This window comes from Nicotiana sylvestris, chromosome 10 (genome assembly GCF_000393655.2).
Source record: "Nicotiana sylvestris chromosome 10, ASM39365v2, whole genome shotgun sequence".
Lineage (NCBI taxonomy): Eukaryota > Viridiplantae > Streptophyta > Magnoliopsida > Solanales > Solanaceae > Nicotiana > Nicotiana sylvestris.
Window position 1 is genome coordinate 136,352,738 of NC_091066.1, and position 26,602 is coordinate 136,379,339.

The 26,602-nt window shown below is 36.8% G+C and overlaps 1 protein-coding gene across 1 annotated transcript; it reads left to right on the forward strand.

Moving 5' to 3' along the window:
- Positions 1-315: 315 nt before the first annotated feature.
- On the forward strand, positions 316-3,243 carry LOC138880005 (uncharacterized). The gene is made up of 2 exons (XM_070159654.1): positions 316-921; positions 3,175-3,243. The coding sequence occupies exons 1-2, from the start codon at positions 316-318 to the stop codon at positions 3,241-3,243; spliced, it is 675 nt and encodes a 224-aa protein (XP_070015755.1).
- The last annotated feature ends 23,359 nt before the right edge of the window (positions 3,244-26,602 follow it).

Genomic DNA, 26,602 nt, shown 5'->3' on the forward strand with positions numbered 1-26,602 from the left:
AAGGCATGCATTTTAGGTTTGAGGATGGCTGTGGATATGGGTGTCTAGGAAGTCTTGGTCTTGGGTGACTCAGACCTGCTGGTACACCAGATTCAGGGAAAATGGGAAACACGGGATTTAAAACTCATACCGTACTGGCAATGCTTGCATGATCTTTGCCAACGGTTTCAGTCAATAGAATTCAAGCATATCCCAAGGATCCATAATGAAGTTGTCGATGCTTTGGCTACTCTGGCATCAATGTTACATCATCCAGATAAGGCTTATGTGGACCCTTTGCAGATTCAAGTCCGTGATCAGCATGCTTACTGTAATATGGTGGAAGAAGAACTTGATGGGGAGCCATGGTTCCATGATATCAAAGAATACATCAGGATGGGGGTATATCCGTTACAGGCTACAGGTGATCAGAAAACAACAATTCGACGATTGGCAAGTGGATTTTTCTTTAGTGGAGGGGTGTTACACAAAAGAACTCCAGATCTTGGATTGCTAAGATGCATAGATGCCAGACATGCCACAACTATCATGACTGAGGTACACTCCGAAGTTTGTGGACCGCATATGAGTGGGTATGTTCTGGCAAAGAATATTCTCCGAGCACGTTATTACTGGCTCACTATGGAGCGAGGTTGCATCAGTTTTGTGCGCAAGTGTCATCAGCGCCAGGTGCACAGAAATTTGATTCATTCCCTACCATCTGAATTGCATACAATGTCGGTACCATGGCCCTTTGTTGCTTGGGGCATGGATGTCATTGGGCCAATCGAGCCAGCAGTATCAAACGAACACAGATTTATTCTGGTAGCCATTGATTATTTCACCAAGTGGGTTGAAGCGAAAACTTTCAAATATATGACCAAGAAAGCAGTGGTCGATTTTTTGCATTCAAATATCATCTGTCAGTTTGGGAATCCGAAGGTAATCATCACGGACAATGGCGCTAATCTTAATAGTCATCTGATGACATATGTCAGCAGTTTAAGATTATACATCGCAATTCCACCCCATATCGCCCTAAGGCGAATGGAGCAGTCGAGGCAGCCAACAAGAATATAAAGAAGATACTTCGAAAAATGGTGGAAGGTTCTAGGCAGTGGCATGAAAAGCTATTGTTTACTTTGCTGGGTTATCGCACTATTGTCCGTACCTCAGTAGGGGCCACTCCTTATTTGTTGGTGTATGGCACGGAGGCAGTAATACCCGCAGAAATTGAAATCCCATCCCTTGGGATTGTCGCTGAGGCAGAAATTGATGACGTCGAATGGGTCAAAACCCGCTTGGAGCAATTAAGTCTGATTGATGAAAAGAGATTGGCAGCAGTGTGTCACGACCAATTGTACCAACAGAGAATGGCGAGAGCATATAACAAGAAGGTACGTCCACGGAAGTTCGAAGTGGGTCAGTTAGTGTTGAGACGTATCTTGCCTCATCAGGATGAAGCAAAAGGAAAGTTCGCCCCAAACTGGCAGGGGCCATTTGTCGTAACTAGATTGTTGTCCAATGGCGTGTTATATTTGACAGATGTAGAAGGGAAATGTGTAGAAATGGCTATCAATTCCAATGCAGTCAAGAGATATTATGTATGATTTCTTTGTTTGATTGTACTTGTTTGTATTTGGCATATTTTGAAGATTGAAATGACGAAGGCGTTTTGTTCTGCTATCTAAACACTTTATCCATCGTCACCCCTTTTGAGCCTTATTTATTTTCTTTATTACCCCTCTTTCGAAATCAGTAGTGAATATCAGAAACACAAGTGTGAAAGATAAGAAAAGGAAGAAAAGGAAAAGAGAAAGAAAAGAATGAAAAAAAAAGAAAAAAAAAAGGAAAAAAGGAAAAGAGAAAAGAAGAAGAAAAACAGTAAAAGAAAAGAGAGAAAAGCAAAAGAGAAAAAGAGAAATCACAACAACAAAGTAATTTCTATGACATGAACTACGTTCAACCTGATTCCTTTTAAGGAAACGTAGGCAGCCTCACGAGTCGGTCTCATCAAAATAAAAATTCAAAAGCCCCCAAGCAAGAAACTGGGGTAGAAGTCGTGATTGTTGTGAGAAATCTGATTCCGAAAGTTGTAATTTTAACCCATTTGAATTGTTTTGAGCCTTTCATGCCCTTTCTTTCTAACCCTGTCCAAAAGCCCACATTATGGTCCAAAGAAAGACCTCCTGATCAGTTTTTGAGAAATGCCAAGTCGAGCAGGTAAAGGTAATTCATGTCAGGGGCAGCACTCTGGTTCAAGCAGGAAAAATAAAAATGAGAGAGTCTTATTGGTGAAAACCTTCATAGGCACCGTAAGGCGACGGGAGTTGAGAGAAATAAAATGAGAGAGTCTTATTGGTGAAAACCTTCACAGGCACCGTAAGGCGCGGGAGTTGAGAGAAATTAAAAAGAGAGAGTCTTATTGGTGAAAACCCTCACAGGCACCTTGAGGCGAAAGTGAGTTAAAAAGTCAACAAGTGAGAAAGGTCTGTTGGTGGAAAATTGTTTCAAGGCACCGCAGGATGAACAAGGTCAAGGTTTGGGTAAAGTAATCAAGTCATGGAAATTCTGAGGCAACAAAGTACGACAACTAAAAGTTGATTGGTTGGACAGATTGGGCCAATTAATCCGAAATGCATGTCATGATCATTGGTACTAGATGTTTCACTCAGATAAGTTTCTTTTTCTTTTTCCCTTTGTAGCAGTCATCTGGTTTTGAATTCTTCTTATCCTTAACCCGCAAAGTCATTGCATTTCATTTTCTTTTGGGTTTATTTTTCTAAGATGTTTCAATGTCAGTTTTGTTCAAAGCAAGTGAAAAAGAAATTCAAAGCTCACTACCAACTTCCAAAATTTCAAAGCATAGCGTGGTCAAAGCGTACTAAGGATAACATGATGTGAGAGGGGGTACAAGGAATCACCGGAAGTTTTATCGGTGGAATGGTTTGGTAATGTCATGGGAGATGCAAAGGTTCGGATAAAGGGGTCAGAGGTGTGAACAACAGCATGGGCATAGGACACTCGGTTCGTGAAAGGTCATGGGGTTTGAAAGTCAGTCAGAATGTCAAAGCGGTTCAGGGCCAGTTCGGGGAAGCTAGTCAGAACAAAACAATGCAGCGGAAAGATCTTCAGCAAGAATGCCATCAGCTAACCTCCATTTTAAACTGACAAAATTTTCTTTGATTGAAACAGGGGCAGAAAAATTCGTTTGTTTCGGAGAAACTCTCCGTAGGGGAAGAGAAAGCACCAAAACAAGTTTGACTGTAAACTTTCAGGACCCTCCTGGAAAATGTGGCTTAGTTAAAATTCAAAACAATCATGAATAACATAATTTAGCATAAATATATCCCAAAGGGATATAAGTTGGTTTCAATGTTTGCATGTTCAATATAGGATTCAATTAGGAGTCTTCACGACCTTCCTGGATAATAGGATGTAGTTTAAAACCCTCTTAGATAACAGGACTTAGCGGAAGTAATACCTTTAGGAGATATAGCTTAGATATATAATTGTCAGTTGTCAGGACCTTCCTGGATAATAGGACTTAGCTTTCAAATTCTTAGTAACAATTGGTAGAACGATTCAGTTTAACACTCACCCATGTGCTCGGCTACCAAACTGTGGCAGAAACAATTCTTTGTTTTATCAATTGTTGAAGTCAGGAGCCCACCTGGAGAGCAGGGAATGCATTTCAAGTTGAAATCAGGAGCCCTCCTGGAGAGCAGGGAATACTTTAAAATGCAGCAGTCAGGAGCCCGCCTGGAGAGCAGGGAATACATTCAAGCGTAGCAGTCAGGAGCCCGCCTGGAGAACAAGGGAGTACAATTTAAATTTTAGCTTTCAAATTCTTTGATTTGTCTGTGTTGAAGTCAGGAGCCCGCCTGGAGAGCAGGGAATGCATTTCAAGTTGAAGTCAGGATCCCACCTGGAGAGCATAGGAATACTTTCGAGTGTAGCAGTCAGGAGCTCGCCTGGAGAACAAGGGAGTACAATTTAAATTTTAGCTTTCAAATTCTTTGTTTTGTCAAGTTGAAGTCAGGAGCCCGCCTGGAGAGCATGGAATACATTTCAAATTGAATTCAGGACGCTCGCTTGGAGAGCAGGGAATACATTTCAAATTGAGGTCAGGACGCCTGCCTGGAAAGCAGGGAATACTTTCAAGTTTAGCAGTCAGGAGCCCGTCTAGAGAACAAGGGAGCACGAGTCAAGTTTTGGTTTTCAAAATTCTTTGATATTCGGTAATGTGATTCGTTTTACACTTACACATGGGCCTACATAGCCAAACTGGGGCAGAAAATTTTCTTTGTTTTTGTCTATTTTGCTAAAGTCAGGAGCCCACCTGGATAGCATGGGAATACATTCACGTCTTGGAGTCAGAGCATGGGAATACATATCAAGTTCAGCAGTTAGGCATCCACTTGGAGAGTAAGGAAAAACATCTCAGGATACAATTCGACGTTAGCAGTCAGGCGTCCACCTGAAGAAAAGGGAAAACATCTCAGATTACAATTCGAGGCGGCAACAAAGGGATTTCACCGGGAGAATACAAGTTAACAAGACGACAAGAAACACAAGAGCAAGTTTGAAGATATAGATAGGATTTTGTAAAGCGTAGATCATAGTCTAGTCTAGCTTCTTTTATTTTTGATATGGTGTAATAAGGGGGTTCAGTAAGCAGTAGCAGCAGTAGCAACAACAGTGAAATCACAGTGTCATGGTAGTCTCAGCTACCAAACATTCCTGAACTACACTGACCTGATTCCTCTTTAGCCAAGGATATGTAGGCAACCTCGGAAACAGGGTGCGGTCAAATCTTTCAAAAATATTTCCCACGGAGTATTCAAACGGACAAAAATCGCTCGTATCCGCTCACTTTATCTTTGCACGAAAACTCTTCGTGTTTACGGGCAAAGAGGGGCAGCTGTGAGCACGTGATTTTTGTCCTATATGAATTACTCCCATAAATTCAAAACAAAATGATTTCTTTTCATTATTTGCAATTTTTGTGGCATTTTCTGTTAATTGTTTGCATTTGTCTGTGCATTTCGTTTTCGTTTAATTAATGAAAATACAAAAAAATATGTTGCATTTGCATTTGGGATTTAATTCTACACTTTGGGATTAATTATCAAATTAATTGTTTTATAAAAATGGAAAAATCACAAAAAATAACTTATTTTTGCATTTTTTAAATTTTAGTCTCGAATTTTGGAGGTTTTCTTTAATTTGGTATTTAATTAGTTATGGTAATTATTATTTAGAGTTAGTTGACTTAATTTGATAGGATAATTTGATTAGGAATTAATTTAGGTTTTATGTTTAATTTTTAATCTCAATTTAAAAAAGAAATTAGAAGAAAAATGAAAAATGGAAAATGAAAAGGAAAGGGGAATAAGAGCAAATTAAGCTCTGGGCCAAATTTACCCCAAGCCCAAACCCACACCCGTCCAAAATACCCTTTACTCAGCCCAAACCCGTGTCCAACCCGGTCCGGTCCCCCCTCCCCCCCCCCCGAACCAAACAGCGTCGTTTCGTTAAGGTTTGATCTGAGCCATTGATCGTGCCTAGATCCAACGGACCAGAACTAGCCCTTCCCCCCATATAAAAGTGTCTGAATCTTCAGACCCCCCCATCTCCTGAGCCCGAAGCCTAATCCCATCTCTGAAATCACCACCCCTTTCCACCGTGGCTCCGCCGTCCGGAAATCGCCTCACGGCGGCGGAGCACTTCCAAATCCATCCAAATTTCGACCAGACAACCCCCATCGTCCCCTCTTTCCTGTCCTGCCACCATTTTTTCCAAAAGAACACCGGATTTTTTTGAATTTCAGATCGTGTTATAACTACCATGAATTCCTCAGTTTACATAAAAAAAATGGGGCTATTTCATATCAAGAGCGCCCTTTCCCTTGTTTCTGACCCGATTTCAGACACTCAACCTCAAATGACCAAATTTCTTCAAGATTCCACCTCGTTCCTTTCTTGGCTCGTGATGAGAATTGCGGCACAAATTATTAGCTATAAACAAGAGTTCGACTAATATTCGTGTTACAATTCTCGCCATTTGGTCAAGATTTTGAATTCGCTGGAGTTTCGATGTCGGGTCAGCCTCGTCTTTGAGGATTCTGAAGTTTAAAATGGAGTGCATAAGTATCTTCTGTTCCCTTGGTATTTTTCTGCCTTGTTCTGTTTCCTTTAGTTCAATCTTTAGTCATCAGTTGCTTCTCCTTTTCTGTAGGATTAAGTTAAATATGCTAGTTAATAACTTAGTGTTAATTTCAGGCTAAAACGTTTTTAAAAGAAAAGAAGAAAAGGAATTGGATTAATTGTGTGTGTTGTCGCTGTTCTGAATTTTAATTCCCTTAAGTTTGTTTGTTTGGGCTGGGTTTGGGGTCTGTTGTTCACTAGCCCGTCGCTTGAAGGAAACATGCCTGTTAGCCCAAGTTTAAAATTGGTTTTGGGTTGATCTGACCCTGCTTTGTCCTAAAAGTAAATAACAGGGTTTGGGGGGATAATTTGGGTAATCTAGGCTGGGGAATCTTTTATAACTGACTGAAGGAAGCTTCCTGGAAGCTGGGGTGGGGATTAATGTGAAAAATCTGATTTTTGGCTAGGGGTTTTTAAGCTAAAACAAAAATTAGCAAAGGGGAAAAGTGCAAGCTGAGGCTGCCCTGCTTTCTTGCCTATAAAGGCATCATTTCTTGCCTTTCAAGGCAGACCCAAGAGCTAGGAAATCCCAAAAAATCCTAGACGGTGGAAAAAAATACAAAAATCACTGTTCTATTGAGAAAATCCGTGGAAATTCTTGTGGTATTCATTCTGAGATAATTTCTGAGCAACTAAAGGTCAAGATGAGTTGAATCAGTTGGTGTTCAAGGTTTTTTGGTTCATTTCTAATTCGATTTTGATTGCTGGGCTTTATTGAATGTTTTGCTGGTTTGAAATTGTTTCCAAGTTGATCAATCCTTATTCATTCCTGGTCTGAAGTTGTTTAGTGAGCTGACCCTGGTGCTGAAACACCTGCTGCTACTGTTTTTACTTGGCTGACCCCTCATCTTTCATTTCTGTTGTGATTTCTAGGTACTCATCTCATCTTCCAATGTATGAAAATGGGTGAATGTGAAGATTGGTTCACTTGAATGAAAATTTACACTAATGTAGTTGTTATTCCATGTTTTTGCACCTTCGAAATTGTTTAGTTTAGCTTAATTTCCTTCTACTCCTTTCTGGCCGTTCTGGATATGGATTGGTGTAGTAATATGATGTTGTTGATGGACTTTACCTCTTCTTCTTTCAGTTTTACAATTACCATGTAGCTTTAAATGTCCTGATTAGTGTATTTGTCAAAGAATGGTTGTAATTGAGAAATTAGACATGTTAGTTTGCTGGATTTCCATCTGTGGTTCATCTTACTGCGTTGTTTCTCTGTTGATGTCGTTAAAATTGTGGGTGACGATTTCGTTGAGATTGAGTAGACGACAAAGTCATGTGATAGAGTTGTTTTCTTAATGATTCAAGTTTAACCATATAATATAATCTGCAACATGTTAGTGGCTAAATATCATCATGGTTGGCATTGCACTGTTAATTGAGCACTGAATAAGTTCATAAGAGTTCTGAATTAGATTGTTTGTTATTGAAATACTCACTCACCGAAGATAGAGGTATGAATGTTGAAACCAAGCATAAACTAATATGAATCATTTGTCTAAGACTTGTTGGCTGCAACTCATATGGACACTCCTCAATGCCGAAAGTTCAAAGAGAATGAAAATATTTGTTTGTTATCTTTATTATTAGTTCATTTCTCTCCAGATATGGTTTAAAAGGTGCTTTGGTTTATATTGTTTTCTCTAGTTAAAAATGCTTGTTTTGGTCGGTCCCGTGACTTGTTCTTGGGATAGTTTTTCCTGAGCTGTTTCATTATTCTTTTGGTATCTTTATTTTGTTTGAAAGTACTTTGACAATGTTTGGGATGGCGAGTTTGAATATTTACGTTGATGGTTTTCTTTTAACTCATGAATTTTATTAACATTAGCAATTGGAGCGTAAACTTTAGTAGAGAAAAAGCTTTAAGAAGTAGCTGACTTAGATTCGTGGACCTCGCTTAATTAATATTTTAATTTATTTAGAAATCTAGGCGTGCCATTTAGTAAATTTTCATGGCCCTTACAAAGTTAACATTCGTAGTTTGCTTTAGGCCCGATTTAGATTAGTATTGCGATTATGTATACGTTCGCGTAACATAATTAAACTTTTAAATGACTCGAGGTATGCGTTCGCGCAACTTCAACCAAATTTTTCTTAAATAAATGAACAAGCATTATTAATTGTGGACACGTTTGCGTGACATGATTTCTGACGCGCCAAAAAGGAGTATACGTACGCGTAACTCAGTTCTTTAATTACGAATAGATCAAGTGACTAGAAGCGGTTAAAAAAAGGTAAGTGCACGTAGGATCTAAAGTCAGTAATTAAACAATTTTAATAAGCCAAGTATGATCAAAGCGACCGTGCTAGAACCACAGAACTTGGGAGTGCCTAACACCTTCTTCCGGGTTAACAGAATTCCTTACTCGAATTTCTGATTCGTGGACTATAATACAGAGTCAATTTTTCCTCGATTCAGGATTTGAATCGGTGACTTGGGACACCATAAAACTCCCAAGTGACGACTCTGATCTTAAAATAAACAAATCCCGTTTCGATTGTCCTTTAATTGAAAAAACTCTCTTATATTTATACCCTTTACGGGGTGTAGTAAAAAGGAGGTGTAACGACGTTCATCTGGAAAAACATCATATACAACTTCGGCATCCCCAAAGAAATCAGTTGCGACAACGGACCCCAGTTTGTCGGGAAAAAGACGACTGAGTTCTTCGAAAAATGGCATGTTAAGCGGATACTCTCCACGACATATCATCCTGCCAGTAACGGTCAAGCGGAATCCTCCAATAAAACAATATTAAACATATTAAAGAAAAAGCTTGAAGATGCCAAAGGTATATGGCCGGAACTACTACCGGAAGTGCTATGGGCCTACCGCACAACGCCAAATACCAACACAGGTGAGATGTCGTATTCCCTGGTCTACGACACCGATGCAGTCATACCCGTTGAGGGCCGGGAACCTTGCCTGAGATACTCCAATGAGAGTGGATCGAGCAACGACGAAAGTAGGTTACAAGACTTGGATGAGGTCGAAGAACGAAGGGATATGGCACACATAAGAATGGTGGCCCAAAAACAAGAAGCAGAAAGGTACTATAACAAGAAGGCCAAAGTACGACCACTCAGAGTCGGGGACTACGTACTATAGGCCAAAATGCAAGCAGCGAAGGACCTGAATGAAGGGAAGCTTGGAACAAATTGTGACGGGCCATACAAAATCACAGCAGCAACAAGCAAAGGAGCATTCCAGCTAGAAACAATGGAAAGAAAGTTATTGCAAAATAACTGGAATGTCACCCACCTCAAGTACTTCCACTTCTGAAAAAAGACACCGCCCGAGTCGTACTCTTTTTCCCTCGCCCGGGTTTTTTCCCAATTGGGTTTTCTCGGGGATGTTTTTTAATGAGGCAACGAGAGGGACGCCTCGAGGTTCGAAGTATTGTTCATTTCCCCATCTAACGATTACATCTCCAGGCCGAGCAATGAAGGGACAAGGTATAATCTCCATTATATGTACGAAGTCGACATGTATATCCGACATGAATAAAATCACTCCATTATGTATACAAAAGCAACACGCATCTCCAATGTATGAATGAAACTGGCATCCACAACGGGATACTACTTCGGCGCCAGCTCGAAAGTAACATCCCAATGGCTAAGGCCATTGACACAAAAAAACGAGTTCGACATCACTGAAACTACGACGGGATATTACTTCAGCGCCAGCTCAAAAGTAACATCCCAATGGCTAAGGCCATCGACGAAAAATGAGTTCGACATCACTCGAACTACGATGGGATATTGCTTCGACGCCAGCTCGAAAATAACATCCCAATAGCTAAGGCCATCGACGAAAAACGAGTTCGATATCACTCGAACTACGACGGGATATTACTTCGGCGCCAACTCGAAAGTTACATCCCAATGGCTAAGGCCATCGACGAAAAACGAGTTCCACATCACTCGAACTACGATGGGATATAACTTCAATGCCAGATCGAAAGTAATATCCCAATGGCTAAGGCCATTGACGAAAAATGAGTTCGACATCACTCTAACTACGATGGGATATTACTCCAGCGCCAGCTCGAAAGTAACATCCCAATGGCTAAGGCCATTGACGAAAAATGAGTTCGACATCACTCGAACTACGACGGGATATTACTTCGGTGCCAACTCGAAAGTGACATCCCAATGGCTAAGGCCATCAACGAAAAACAAGTTCGATACCACTCGAACTATGACGGGATATTACTTCAGCGCCAGCTCGAAAGTAACATCCAAATGGCTAAGGTCATCGACAAAAAACGAGTTCGACATCACTCGAACTACGACGGGATATTACTTCGGCGCTAGATCAAAAGTAACATCCCAATGGCTAAGGCCATCGATGAAAAACGAGTTCGACACCACTCGAACCACGACGGGATATTACTTCAGCGCCATTACCCCCTACTTAGCTCAAGCTCATCTTCCTTCACTTTAAGGGATGCCTCGAGCTCACGGTTATGGGCGATGGCCTTCATAAGGTCCTCGTCTCGTTCCCTCAACTCCTCAACTTTATGTGCTAATTGATCCTCCCTATGCTTGAGCCCTTCGCAGAACAGTTGGAAGTCAGGATCCTGATTGTAGATGTCGGTCATCGCACGACGCTTGGTGCGATATTCTTTATACTTAGAAGACATTTTTCCATAGAAGGTCATCCTCCTCCTTTCCCGGCGCTCGCGCTCGATCTCCATAATAAAGGTCTGGCACAAAAAGTAAAGTTAAAACAAAAGAATAGGCTAAAAACAATAACACTAACCCAACGATGAAATGAAAAGAAAGATATCTACCCGCAAGGCCATGCCAGAGACGCTCCGGGATAGCTCTATATCGTTTATCTCTTTAAGCGCCTCATTCTCAGGGGCAGCACATAAAGGAGCTAAAGTAGACGCCACCTGATCACAGTCCGACAACAAGTTGTAGTCCCCAGGGACAACTATGTGTCGATCGGAACCCTCCACTCTGACCTCTACGTGAGTGTGACGCTCCAAAAACTCACGAACATTCCCCTGGTCGAATCCGAGCCCGAGCCTTTGCCCTCGACACGTAGGCCCACTCCGACGTTAGACGATGCGCCACCCTCAACGGAGCGCATGGAACTACCTCCTTGGTAAACCCCTTCTGTTTGGGGAGACCTCCCCGCCAAGATGGAGTCGGCCATAAATGCGGGTACCGGTGCCGTCTCCGATGCACCCGTCCTACTCTTACCGGTATCAACCGTCGCGCTCTTCCCGAGCTCTATCCTGCTCTTCCTTCTCAACGAAGATTTATCCCCATTAGAGGACTCATCCATGAGGTGAAGGATTTGTAAACAAGGGAACTCCCCTATCACAAGATCGATGTTTTCTAAGCATCTCTACGGCGGAAAATGTGTTAATGTAACAGAAAAAGATAAGAATGAAGATCGGAAGAAAGGAAGCAGAGGAATCGTTGGAGCAAACACGGGAGGGATAAGAAAGAATAACCAGAGACGAAATGGCCAAGAGTTTATGAAAAAAACAAAACCCTCCCCCTATTTATAGGATTGGGTGGAGCCAGAATTGAAGTGGAAGGCTACAGAATGGCACCGAAAATCGAAGCGACAAGCCTTCAGCCCCTGTCTCGAAAGCACGCATAATGATGACGCACGTAGAAGTGATGTCCTTTTTTGATAAGACACACCACCAGGGGTATCGTTGAGCACGCTAACCTTCTGTTGTTGGCCAAGTCATAGCGTTTCATAAAACCAACTTTCTCCACAGGTATGGGCGATGTCCGCTTATCGAGGACGCACCAAGTCGCAACCTCGACAAGCAGAGGGAGTAACTGTATGGGTCCAAATTTGGACGACCATTGCTACTGACCAATATGACAAAAAATGAGATCTTTACAACATGATGTCCTGTGGAAGACGGAGACGACCAACAAGCGGATAGATGACGCATGACTTTCGCAGTAATGTAGGTCTAACAGGAGGCTTTAGGAATATACTTCGAATATTCCCTATGATATACTTTCTAGGGTTCAGAAGGGGGTGGTCCTTTATATATAGTTAGGAAAAAAACATGTAAGAGGAACTTTCGACTAAGAGCATCTATTATAATATTTATTCTACATTCTTGGTGATCGTTCTTTTGACGCTTAATCATTTAGTTCCACGAAATCAATAAATATTATTTACCTTGTTCATCCCTTATGTTCCTCATCCTAGAATTTATTATACTTGGCTGAGATTTACCTTTTCATCTTCTTTAATTGATTTAATTCTTTTGGATCAAACAAGCTCAACAAAAGAAACTACACGTTAGAAAGATCCCATGAAGCACGATAAATACACACACAAAACAACAACTCAACAAGCTCAATTACACAAAGTTAGAATCAGTACTCTGTCACTAGGCCGGACATTCTTCGATTGTAAAGGAATTTCACAAAGTCAAGATCAAAATAAATTAAGTTTACAAGTGTCTGCCTAGGATTTTGTACAAGTATGTTAACGTCTAATCAAGACATCATTGTCTGTTAAAGACCACTGGCTTTGGATTTACTTTTGAATAGATTATGGCAACAAATTTAGATAATTGTGTTGGAATTTGGAAACTTTTATATATTTTATTGGAGAATAATTATGTTTGTTTCTGTGAAACTTATTTTGGATTGTTCTCAATTTCCACAAAAACGTTTTGTTTTCATCTTCAAAAAATAAACTACTTTTGATACGAAAGTTTTTCTTTCTTTTTTAAATTTTATACTCAGCAACAAACACACAGTTTGAAAGGAATACATGCCGATCTGAGAAGTAAAAGTTTTCGTTACTACAATATCAGGGTATCTTAAAACTTTATAAGAGTAAATTGTTCGAATTTCTTATAGTTTGATACCACAACCACTAAATTGAAGGATTGCGTATAAGTGTTCGCAACACGTAGCGGAAGACAATAACAATCCTAGAAAGATCTTTTCGTGTTTAAAATTTATTTACGTGTCAAAGATCGGATCTAAGACGTACCTGGTGAAGAAAGTCTCGTTTCAAATTATTCGATAGTGCGAAGACTCTATACGTATCCACACCGAGACCGATCCTTGCTATCAACTCTTTGATCAATGAAACCCTTAAACAAAAATTGAACAATTATTGTATTGAAATTTTTCTCAAAAATCTCAACTCAATGTTATAAGAAGAATAAGAAACACTTTTCTTGTAATTGTATTTTCTCTCTTGGCTTGTGTTGCACTCTCACTTTTACAAAGTGATTTTTCTGCTTAAGAATTAATGTGGCAAATTTTCTTCCATCACCCTTTATATAACATCACCTATAAACCATTTTCCTGTTTGGTTGAGGTAATGATTTAATTAGGGTAAAAATTTATTCCAAAAATAAACTTGATGGAATTTTCTATAAAGATTCAAATCCCATTCTCAAAGGGATTGAAGTGCCGAACGCTACTTAGTCCAATTGGACTTTCACGTCTTTACAATTCCAATTCCAAATTGAAGAATAAATTAATATTATATATAACATTTATATAAATCAATAATAACTTATATTATATATATCACATATATATTTCAACTAAGAGAAATAATTTAATTTTTCTATTCCAAATAGAAAACTTCAATTTGTTCACAATATTAATTATATCCTTTGTGCTAGCAAAGAATATAATAATATTCATTTTGACTAATAACTGAATCTATTTGACTAATTAAATTATTTAATTTAATTGACAAATAATAAAGTAATTAATCCTTTAGCAAAGATCAGAACATTTGTTAGTGTGCGACCCCATAGGTTCAATACTAAAACGGTAGTAAATTGACCACATCAATATACTAATCAAGGGTGACGTCTAGCAACACTCCTTAACGACCGGATAGCATGAAGTATACAATTTACTCTCAAGAACCAGTAGAAGAATAATGTAGTAATTCCTTCTGTCCTTATAGCTCTGGATCACCCTAGGATATGGTTCAACTGTCAAATCCTAATAGGCGACCAACTATGTGTTCATGTCAAATATAATCGACCATTGAATGACCTAAGAAACTCTTTTCTTCTTTCATTCAATTGCCCTGGCCAAGGTCTTAATTTGGTCGTTTATAATTCATGACAACATGGAGCTTAAACTCATTACCAAGAGTTGACAGATTCTATCTTGATCAATCACTAATTCTACAAGTATTTAATCGTACCCAATATCCTTTCAACTATCGCTCTAGGGCAATAGGTGTCTGGTATCAAAGCACAATAAATAACTTGTCAATTACTATGACGATCTCAGGTCAAAGGAAATTCTTACATCACATTCTTCAAGAGAATATCCTATTGACAGTTTATGGTAATTCTAACCATTAGGAATTATCCAATGAGTCGGTTCAATGATCATATCTCTATATGCATCATCTATCTATGTGATTTAGTTAATGAGATCAACTAATCTTTATCCCATAAAGACGATCACATAAATATTGATCTAACCGGATTACTAATGTCCAAATTAATAACCCTACGATCAAGAACAAATTTAGATTAAATTTTAAGAGACTTTGCTCTCATTATCATGATCTCTATCACGATGACAAGCCTCAAAATTTAATCAAGGACCTTATCAAATTAATCAAACAATTAATAATAACTATGATAAAAGAATGCCATATATTTTTATATCAAATAACGTTCACAAAAATATGTTCAAATCATCAAATATGAGATTGGATCTAGGGCATATCTACTATATCCCTAACAATCTCCCACTTGCACTTGAGCCAAACGCTCTTGTACTTTATTCCCAATTTTTACTTGTGTTTGTCAAACTTTTTTGCACCAAGAGCTTTAGTGAATGGGTATGGAGCATTTTCCTTTCCATCAACCTTTTGAATCTAGATGTTTCCACGTCCAATGATTTCTCTTATGAAGTGACCCCTTGGCAGAACGTGTTTGGATTTTAGGTGTGATTTTGGTTCTTTTTCTTGAGCAATGGCTCCAGTGTTGTCGCACAACAATGGAATCGCACTTTCTATTAAAGGAACCACATCAAGTTCAGTTAAGAACTTTTTCATCCATACAGTTTCCTTAGCAGCTTCACTAGCTACTATATATTCTGCTTCAGTCACTGAATCAGCTACTGTAGCTTGTTTGGAACTTTTCCAACTCACTGCACCACCATTTAAGGTAAATACATAACCAGAAATAGATTTGCTATCATCTCTATCTGAAAAGAAACTTACATCAGTGTAACCTTCAAGTTTCAACTCAGAATCTCCATAGATGAGGAATTGATCTTAGTCCTTCTTAAGTGCTTAAGAATGGTCTTCACCACCTTCCAATGTTCCTCACCAGGATTTGTCTGATAGCGGCTAGTCACTCCAAGTGCATAAGCCACATCAGGACGTGTACATGTCATGGTATACATGATAGCTCCCACTACACTAGCGTATGGGATCCTACTCATGCGTTCTCTCTCTTCATGTGTTTTAGGACAATCCTCCCTGCTGAGAGTAATTCCAGTGCCTATTGGTAGATAGCTTCTTTTGGAATTATCCATATTATACCTCTTTAAGATGGTATCGATGTACAAAGACTGAGAAAGTCCAAGCAGCTTCCTAGATCTATCTTTATAGATCTTTATTCCTAATATATAAGCTGCTTCTCCCAAGTCATTCATGGAGACTATTTAGATAGCCAAATCTTGGTACTTTGCAATGTCGGTATGTCATTCCCTATGAGCAATATATCATCAACATACAACAATAAAAATATAATTGTGCTCCCACTAACCTTTTTGTACATACAAGGTTCTTCTTCTCATCTAACAAAATTGAACTTTTCAATTGTCTTGTTAAAGCAAATATTCCATCTTCGAGAAGCTTGCTTTAGTCCATAAATGGATCTTTGTAGCTTGCAAATTTTATTATGATAACGAAGATGTGAAACCTTCAGGTTGTGTCATGTACACATCCTCTTCTAGCTCACCATTAAGGAAAGTTGTTTTCACATCCATTTTCCATATTTCATAATCATAGTATGTTGCTATATCAAGCAAAATCCGAATAGATTTGAGCATTGCCACGGGAGAGAAAGTCTCGTCATAGTCGACTCCTTCTTTCTGACGATATCCCTTGGCAACAAGACGGGATTTGTAGGTCTCCACCTTTTCGTCTGCTCCAATCTTTTTCTTAAAAACCCATTTACAACCAATAGGTTTTATATCCTTTGAAGGTTCAACTAAAGTCCATACTTTATTTTCCTTCATGGATTCCATTTCGGATTCCATGGCCTTTTGCCACTTCTCATAATCAGAACTTTGTATAGCCTCTTCATAGGTCTTAGAGTCATCATCATTATGATCAACCTCATTTGATACATCATCTTGTACTATTAAATTTAATCTAGTTGGTACATGATGTCCTCGTGTAGACCTTCGAAGAGGTACTTGTACAACCTGTTCACGTTGTGCTGGATTTGGTTGTTGTTCAATTTGGTTTGGAACTGGTTCACTAACCTATTCTTGAACTTCATTTAGTTCTTGAACTTCAATCGTTAAATATGGAAACTTCAAAACATCCAATAAAGGTTCGTCAACTTGGGTCTCATGATCTTTATATTGTGTTGATTCATTAGTTTCTTGATCTTCATCAAGTTCTATTTCTCCATTATAATTTCCTTCTAAAAGAAATTCTCTTTCCAAAAAGGTTGCTCCTCTGGCCACAAACACTTTATGGTCAAAAGGGTGATAGAAATAATATCCCATTGTTTCCTTGGGATACCCAATGAACCTACACTTATCAGATCTTGAGTCAAGTTTATCAGACTGTAGTCTCTTAACATAAGATGGACAACCCCAAACTTTAATATGTTTAAGGTTAGGCTTACATCCTTTCTATATCTCATATGGTGTTGTAGAGACTGACTTAGTGGGAACTTTATTAAGTAAGTATGTTGCTGCTTCCAAAGCATATCCCCATAAATTCATTGGAAGATCAGTGAACCCCATCATAGATCTCACCATATCTAATAAGGTTCGATTTCTCCTTTCAGATACACCATTGTGTTGTGATGTTCTCGGAGGTGTCCACTGTGAGAGAATCTCATTCTCTTTGAGATATTTGGTAAAATCTTCACTAAGATATTCTCCACCTCTATCAGACCTTAGTACTTTGATACTTTTACCAGTCTGCTTCTCAACTTCACTACGGAACTTTTTGAACATTTCAAAAGATTCAGATTTGTGTTTCATAAGATATACAAATCCATATCTTGACATATCATCAGTGAAGGTGATGAAGTAAGAATATCCACCTCTAGCTTGAATTTTCATGGGCCCCCAAACATTATATGAATTAGTCACAGTAATTCAGAAGCTCTTTCTCCACTTCCAATAAATGGAAATTTGGTCATTTTTCCTTTGAGACAAGATTCACAAGTTGGATATGATTCAAAATCATACTTGTCAAGGTATCCTTCCTTGTACAACTTGTTAATTCTTTTCTCTCCAATATGACCAAGCCTATAATGCCAAAGGTATGTTTGATTTACATGATCATCTCTTTTCCTCTTAAGACTTGAAATATGCATAATCAAATTAGCATTCGTATTAGGGAAGATATAAACATCATGTTGGAGATAGCCATTCACATATAAATTATCACCTTAATTAATAGAGCAAATACCATTGCCTATAATAATGCAAAAACCATGTTTGTCTAACATAGAAGCTGAAATTATGTTCGTAACAAATTTAGGAATGTAATAACAATCATCCAACATAAGTACTTAGCCCGTAGACATTATTAAAGAAATTGATCTTACAACTACGACCGCAACTCTTGCACCATTTCCAACTTGTAGATTAACTTCTCCTTTCTTTAGCCTCCTACTTATCTTGAACCCTTGCAACATATTACAGATGTTATAACTACTGCTAGTATCTAATACCCACAGTGAAGAATTAGTAGTATCTAAAGAAACCTTGAAAATATTTTTTATTAATGTCTCACCTTGTTTCTTGTCCTTTAGAGTTGCAAGATACTTCTTGCAGTTTCTCTTCCAATGTCGTTTCTTCTTACAGTGAAAACATTCAGCATCATATATTGACTGCAAGATCAAATCTTCAGAAAGCTCTTTACCAAGCTTGTACCCCAACTTCTCATGTTCTTCGGTAAGAACAATCATATGATTGACAAGGGGTCCAACTGGGGAGTTTTCAATGCCCAACTATGTATCAACCATCTTCTTAAGATATTCAATTATTGCAGTTGGATCCATATTTTGATGTTTCCTCTGGAGTTCAGAACTCATAGAAGCGAGAATCATGTGTTTAATAGCAAGACATTCTTCCAAGTGTTTCTGATAAACCTTGGTGCATTGAACATCATTCTCTGGTGGGATTATCTTTGCAGGCTTATCGATCACATCAATGAGCTTTTCATGCATGAGAACAATTCTCAAATTTCTATACCAGTCATCAAAGTTTGGTCCTACCAACTTGTTGGTCTCAAGTATTTCACGCAGTGATATAACAAACATATTGAGAAATCTAGAATATAGAAAAGAAAAGGCAATGGTATAAGAACATATTTGCATATATCATAAAGACATGGACTTTTATCTAAATGATATTTTCACTAATTATTTTAAACTATTTACCCTCATTATAGTTTACGAAATTTTTATTTTTGTTAGTGGAGTAAAGGAATTATTTAACAATATGTATGAGCCCCTTGGAAGTCAAGTCGTTTCTCACATATATTTTAAAGGTAGATACTCTTACCAATTGTATCCCCATACAATTTCTTTAAATAGCTCTATGTCAAATAGTCCCCTGGTAGTCAGGTCGATCCTATTGACATAGTTGAGTTCAACCATCACGATAACAAAGAACTTATTAAATTTTATACTCCCCCGGGTGGTCCAGGCGTCTAGTGTAAAATTGAATAATTCTTTCAATCCATACATCTAAAAAATAAATAATTTTAACATATTCTCGAACTATAAGTCTCCTGGTAGTCAGGCCGCTCCTTATAAATAAGAAATAAGTAAAAGTATTTACCTTGATGGATAGCTCTATAATAAAATATTTTATATTGTATTATTTAAGAATTCAAATTTTAGTAAGAGGGAATTGTTACTAAAATAATTTTTAATAACATGAAGATCAAATCTTATATAGCATGTGAATTTAGTTCAAGTTGTCTACATGCTTAGTCCTAAATTAATTTACATGACATGTATCAAATAATTCAAAATTATGTAACGAACAAGCATGTGACATAAAAACGAAATTCAACATTCTTCTAACATGTTTAATCTATATATCACATATATCACAAAAAAGTAATTCATGCCAGAATATCATTATTAATTAATATCTCATGAACTAATAACAATTAAAAATAACAATAGAATCATGTAACCTATTATAGAGTCCCGTCGTATCTAATACAAAATTTCAAATTCAAGTTTTGAACTATCTCAATAGTTATATGAATACATATTTTATCCCCAATAAAATAATATCAACATTCAAATGATTTGACTATTGCACAATACACATGTATTATGATTTGAACTCCTCAAATATAATATTAAAATATTTCTTAAATAAATTTAGACACAATAAACCACGGCTCTGATACCACTGAAGGATTGCGTATAGGTGTTCACAACACACAGCGAAAGACAATAACAATCCTAGAAAGATCTTTTCGTGGTTAAAATTTATTTACGTGTCAAAGATCGGATCTAAGACGTACCTGGTGAAGAAAGTCTCGTTTCAAATTCTTCGATAGTGCGAAGACTCTGCGTATCCACACCGAGACCGATCCTTGCTATCAACTCTTTGATCAATGAAACCCGTGAACCAAAATTGAACGAATTATTGTGTTGAATTTTTTCTCAAAAATCTCAACACAATGTTATAAGAAGAACAAGAAACACTTTTCTTGTAATTGTATTTTCTCTCTTGGCTTGTGTTGCACTCTCACTTTCACAAAGTGATTTTTCTTCTCAAGAATTAATGTGGCAAATTTTCTTCCATCACCCTTTATATAACATCACCTATAAACCATTTTCCTGTTTGGTTGAGGTAATGATTTAATTAGGGTAAAAAATTATTCCAAAAATAAACTTGATGGAATTTTCTATAAAAATTCGAATCTCATTCTCAAAGGGATTGAAGTGTCGAACGCTACTTAGTCCAATTGGACTTTCACGTCTTTACAATTCCAATTCCAAATTGGAGAATAAATTAATATTATATATAACATTTATATAAATCAATAATAAATTATATTATATATATCACATATATATTTCTAACTAAGAGAAATAATTTAATTTTTCTATTCCAAATATAAAACTTCAATTTGTTCACAATATTAATTATATCCTCTGTGCTAGCAAAGAATATAATAATATTTTATTTTGACTAATAACTGAATCTATTTGACTAATTAAATTCCTTAATTTGATTAACAAATAATAAAGTAACTAATCCTTTAGCAAAGATCAGAACACTCGTTAGTGTGCGACCCCATAAGTTCAATACTAAACCGGTAGTAAATTGACCACATCAATATACTAATCAAGGGTGACGTCTAGCAACACTCCTTAACGACCGGATAGTATGAAGCATATAATTTACTCTCAAGAACCAGTAGAAGAATAATGTAGTAATTTCTTCTGTCCTTATAGCTCTGGATCACCCTAGGATATGGTTCAACTGTCAAATCCTAATAGGCGACCAACTATGTGTTCATGTCAAGTATAATCGACCATTGGATGACCTAAGAAACTCTTTTCTTCTTTCATTCAATTGCCCTGACTAAGGTCTTAATTTGGTCGTTTATAATTCATGACAACATGGAGCTTAAACTCATTACCAAGAGTTGACAGATTTCATCTTGATCAATCACTAATTCTACAAGTATTTAATCGTACCCAATATCCTTTCAACTATCGCTCTAGGGCCATAGGTGTCTGGTATCAAAGCACAATAAATAACTTGTCAATTACTCTAACGATCTCAGGTCAAAGGAAATTCTTACATCACATTCTTCAAGAAAATATCCTATTGACGGTTTATGGTAATTCTAACCATAAAGAATTATCCAATGAGGCGGTTCAATGATCATATCTCTATATGCATCATCTATCTATGTGATTTAGTTAATGAGATCAACTAATCTTTATCCCATAAAGACGATCACATAAATATTGATCTAACCGGATTACTAATGTCCAAATTAATAATCCTACGATCAAGAACAAATTTAGATTAAATTGTAAGAGACTTTGCTCTCATTATCATGATCTCTATCACGATGACAAGCCTCAAAATTTAATTAAGGACCTTATCAAATTAATCAAACAATTAATAATAATTATGATAAAAGAATGCCACATATTTTTATATCGAATAAAGTTCACAAAAATATGTTCAAATCATCAAATATGAGATTGGATCTAGGGCATATCTACTATATCCCTGACATAAATACTCTATAAAGTCGAGCAGCGTTTTTTTTAAATGTTTAGCTAGTAAAAAATGAAGCGTATGGAGTAGTTTTTTCCCGAAAATTCTCTAATCTAACAACGTTACTTATTAAGCCTCAGAATGCTTAATAATAAAACCATGCTTAGAAAAATCTAGGAAACGCTATAGATTCGATGAAAGCTATACGCATGGTCTCGGGTATCCTCTTCTTTTTGACAATCTTGCTTCTATCACAAAAAGGCAAAGCTACTTTCCTATTTTGTTTTTGACAATCTTTCTTCTATCACAAAAAGGCACATGACCTATTTTCTCATTTAGGAACTAATCAAAAAAATAGTTGAACGCACAAAGCATCATGCATTTATGTAGGGTTCGGGGTAGGGCCGCACACTAGCTATGGGACGTGATGTAGACAGCCGCACAAAGCATCATGCATTTATGTAAGGTTCGGGGTAGGGCCGCACGCTAGCTATGAGACGTGATGTAAACAGTCTACCCTAATGCAATCATTAGTGGCTGCTTCCATGGATAGAGCTTGTGGCCTATAGGTCATACAGAAACAACTTTACCATTGCCCCAGCAGCCCAAGGGATGTGATGTAGATAGTCTACCCTAATGCAAGCATTAACGTCTGCGACAATTTTACCGTTGCTCCAAGGTTCCTTTCATTTCGGAACTAACCCAAAACATGGCTTGGCCCTCCCTTAATTGTTGGTGTTGCAATCAAATTTCCACGCATCAACCCCACAGAATAAATTTAAGTTTGCTCCTTTTAAATGAAGGAAGCCCAGCCATTCTTGAGAAAACACACAACTAATTCCTTCTATTTTATTATTGAGCAAATTTTATTGCTCAATCATGACTCAAAAGAACAGGATACAAGAAAAGAAATCTCTATGTGAAAAATCCATGGAAATAGTGGTGAATATCATCACACTATCATCTTTCTCTCTTGCTGCCATCAACTTGGGAGGAACAACCAATAAACATCACAAATCTTGTCATAATTCATCAATCAATGTTTCTAAAGTCTCTTCCTTTCAACTACAAAAGGGGAACAACAAGAAGTCACAAGTGCCAACAACTAAATCAAGATTTTACGTCAAGGAACGTGATCAAGGTGAAAAATCGTCGCGTTTAGTTCATGAAAATACTGAGCAGGATCAAGATGAGAATTTTTCTGATTATATCAACAAGTTTCACAAGAGAAATCGAGACGATTTGAGTGCTGCAGTTACTAACCGAAAGGCTTCAACTTATATTAAGAAATTTCATGAGAGAAAAAATCATGAGTCCTTAGCAACTGCTGGCTTGCCACTCCTTGTATTGCCTCCCCCTCCTAATTCCCTCATCAAGAAGCCAACAACAGCTTATTATTAGTTGATGACTATGTCATTAAATCATCACCATATTTACTAAAAGTGTAAAGATTTAATATTATCAGCATATTTTGACCTATTTTGTAGCATATTTGTTAAATTTTTATCAAGTTACAGATTTATATTTATATGTAATTTAGCTTATAAGTTACTTGATTGTTTCAAGATTTTTAAAGTCATGCATAAAACATAATTGGTTTGGTTTGATTTGGTTTGGTATTGGAAAAAAAACCCGACCATAATTGGTTTGGTTTTGTTTTAACTAAAGAAAGTCAAACCGAAACCAAACTAACCCGACATTACATATATAGAAATTTTAGATATATTTAATATATATAAATATACTTATTGTGATGTAATTTATAAATATTTCTAAAAAAGAATCATAATTTTATCTTTTAAGGTATTATTTCAAGATTGGACTTAGAACTTTTGAATGTTCCAATAAGTTTTATAGTCATTAATATTAGTAAATTAAATAATGCTAACAAAAGCCCAAACCAAAATCAAATCAATATTAATGCTAACAAAAGAAATTCAATTCAATACTACGAACGGGAATGTATTGAATATCTATTTTTTGTTTTGCAATAATTTAAATAAAAATGCATAACTTATTTTTATTTTTTCTCTAACGTTTAGTCATGTAATTAATACTCCCTTATTAGTCTACTTATTTTAGCATCACTTAGTACTTTTAGATTATGTTTATTTTTATTATGGCTTTTTAATTAGCAATATTCATATTACATAATTTTGTTGTCTTTATTGTAGAATATTTTAGGATAATGTCATGACACATCTCATAGTTCGCATTATTTTCTTGAAAAATACTTTATATAGTTGTATCTTACTAGGATTAAAGAAATATTTTGAGCATAATTTATATGTTTTGTTCTACGAAGATTTTACCAGGAAAAAAAACCCGAAAAAACCCGAATGACCCGAAAGCCTGAGAAAAACTGAGAGTGAAAAACCCGAGTTTTATTGGTTTAGTTTGGTCTTTAGATTTAATAACCCGATACAATTGGTTTGGTTTGGTAATTGTAAAATCCGAACCAACCCGACCTAGGGGCATTTGCATCTATACCCGCTTTTTGTGTCACAATTTAACTTGTGCCCGCTTTGTAAAAAGAATTGCAAACGTACCCGCTTTTTCGCATAACTTCAGCATACGGGGATGAAGTAGCAAAGGCAATCACGCAAAACTTCAGTATTCTAGTAGCCGGGCCTGAAGTTCAACTCTAGAGCTGAAGTTTTTGTTTTGTAACTCTGGCGAACTTCAGCTCTAGAGCTGAAGTTTTTGTTTTGTAACTCATGAAGAGCTGAAGTTTTTGTTTTTGTGTTTTTGTTTTGTAACTGAAGAACGTAAGCTCTAGAGCTGAAGTTTTTGTTTTGTAACTCGTGAACTTCAGCTCTAGAGCTGAAGTTTTTGTTTTATATTGGATTAACTTTAGCATGTTGCAGGCCTCTTCGACTTATTAGTCTCTGCAGCCTTGCTCTTCTCAACCTTGGATTCATTAATTTAATAAGTATTAATATAAGAGAGTAGCTGATGGGGCACATTGATGTCGTTTTCGTGATAATTTTGATAAATAAAGATTGACAATGATAATATTCACATGTTGCTTGAATCGAGTCATTTTCCAATTAGAGGAAATACTTATTAAATTAAGAACTGCCCATTACTAGAAGATTACCAGTGATATTTCAAAGCTCTGCTATGGTTTTTGAAAGTCCTAACACTGGCTAATCCAGCCTGTAATCAAATAAAATCAGCTATAGAAATTTAAAATTGACAGAAAAGAAATACTCAAAATGGAGAGAAGAAGAATCATTCAAAAGCAACCCAATTGGGAGATAGTGAAATTTCAAAGAACTTTTATTGTCTCTTGATTTGGGATTTTAAATGTTATAATAATACAAGTGGAAGTCCTTAGTATATTTGCTTTAGCTTCATTAATCAAAGAGAGCAATGTTAAAATCATCGCTGTACAAGAAAGAAAGAAGAAAACGAAGGAGGAGAATGAGGAGGAGAAAGGGAGCTGAAATTGTTTAAAAAATGGGTACAAGTTAAAAAAAAAATTAAAAAATGGGTATAGGTTAAATGGGAGCGACCAAATAGAACGCCCCGTGCAATTTTTACCCCGACCTATGTACACCCCTACCCACAATGAATATGGGAGAGAAAATTAGTCTCGTTATATGGTCTTAGATAATATTCAGCTCTTGAGCTAATTTTTTGTGTTGAATTAGATTCAATGAGCCAGGTCATCCCAATTTTTATTTATCCAATGTTATGCCCCATGTAATATTATTTCAGCTAGCCATACGAGGAAGTGCTGAAATACCAAGATATTGATAAAATTAATTGTTTATATGATTTTGGGCAATCTAATTAGCTTTTGATGAGTACATTACTTATCACATATACTTAAACAACAATAACAGCTATAATAATAAACTCAGTTGAATCTAGAGAGGATAGTGTGTACGCACTATGCAGTTAAGGTAGAGAGGCTATTTTCGATAGATCCTCAGCTCAAAGACAGATAATATCATATATACGTAAGCAAGCCCAATGTGGTTGCAGTATATCTAGACAGACTACAGATGATCTTTAGGTTGCAATAGAATTAAGGGGAAGTTACACATTTGGCCGCTCGGCCAAAGGTAATTTACAAGCTATTTGTTTAACTGATGGCTATTTAAGTTAATTTCTCTAGGTTGAATTAATTTGTTCTCAAAAAATAATAATCAATAAAATATTTCTTTTGTATATATGTGTATTATAGACATTATATATATATACTTTTTGGCTAGCAAATGCAATTAGTTTTACAGGGATTTTACCTTTAATTCGCTCCATTACAGAAAGCCCAAGCTCTCAGTCCAGCCCAATAACAAAGCCCAGCACATTTTTCACGCTATTATTATGCATATTCACATCGTTTTTATTATATAGTGCAGATGACTTAAGTACTTGATTTTTAGTACATATGATATCCACAAATGAATCATGAAATACGAAATCCCAGACAGAAACTGATGTTCATTATTGTTTGTTTGTTTATTATTTATTTATTTTCCTGCAATCATAATACTTCATTAGGCAGCAATACAAGTGCAACTAGGGGCGGATGCAGTGTTGTATCTACGAGTTCAATTGAACCCATAACTTTAGATGCATAGTAAAATTTTATATGTAAAAATTCAATAAAATTACAAAAAGAGTAGATTTGAACCCATAACTTTAAAAATATAATGGTTCAATACTAAAAACCTTAAAATTGGACCCATAGAATTTAAATCCCGGATCCACCTCTGAGTGCACCTCTTGGAGATAAAGAATCTCTTGGTCTCATATCTTCCGGGGACACCAAAAAGGGCAGCCTGGTACACTAGTGCACTAAGCTCCCGCTATATTTGGGGTCCAGAAAAGGGTCGGATCACAAGAGTATATATTATGCAGCCTAATTCTGCATTTCTATAAGAGGTTGTTTCCACGGCTCGAATCTATGATCTCCTAGTCACATGGCAGCAACTTTA

Bases quoted from the DNA above. Each gene is read 5' to 3' on its own strand.
- LOC138880005 (XM_070159654.1), top strand. From the start codon at position 316: ATGGTGGAAGAAGAACTTGATGGGGAGCCATGGTTCCATGATATCAAA. The intron at 922-3,174 runs GTAATCATCACG...TGATTGAAACAG, and splicing joins GTCAGTTTGGGAATCCGAAG to GGGCAGAAAAATTCGTTTGT.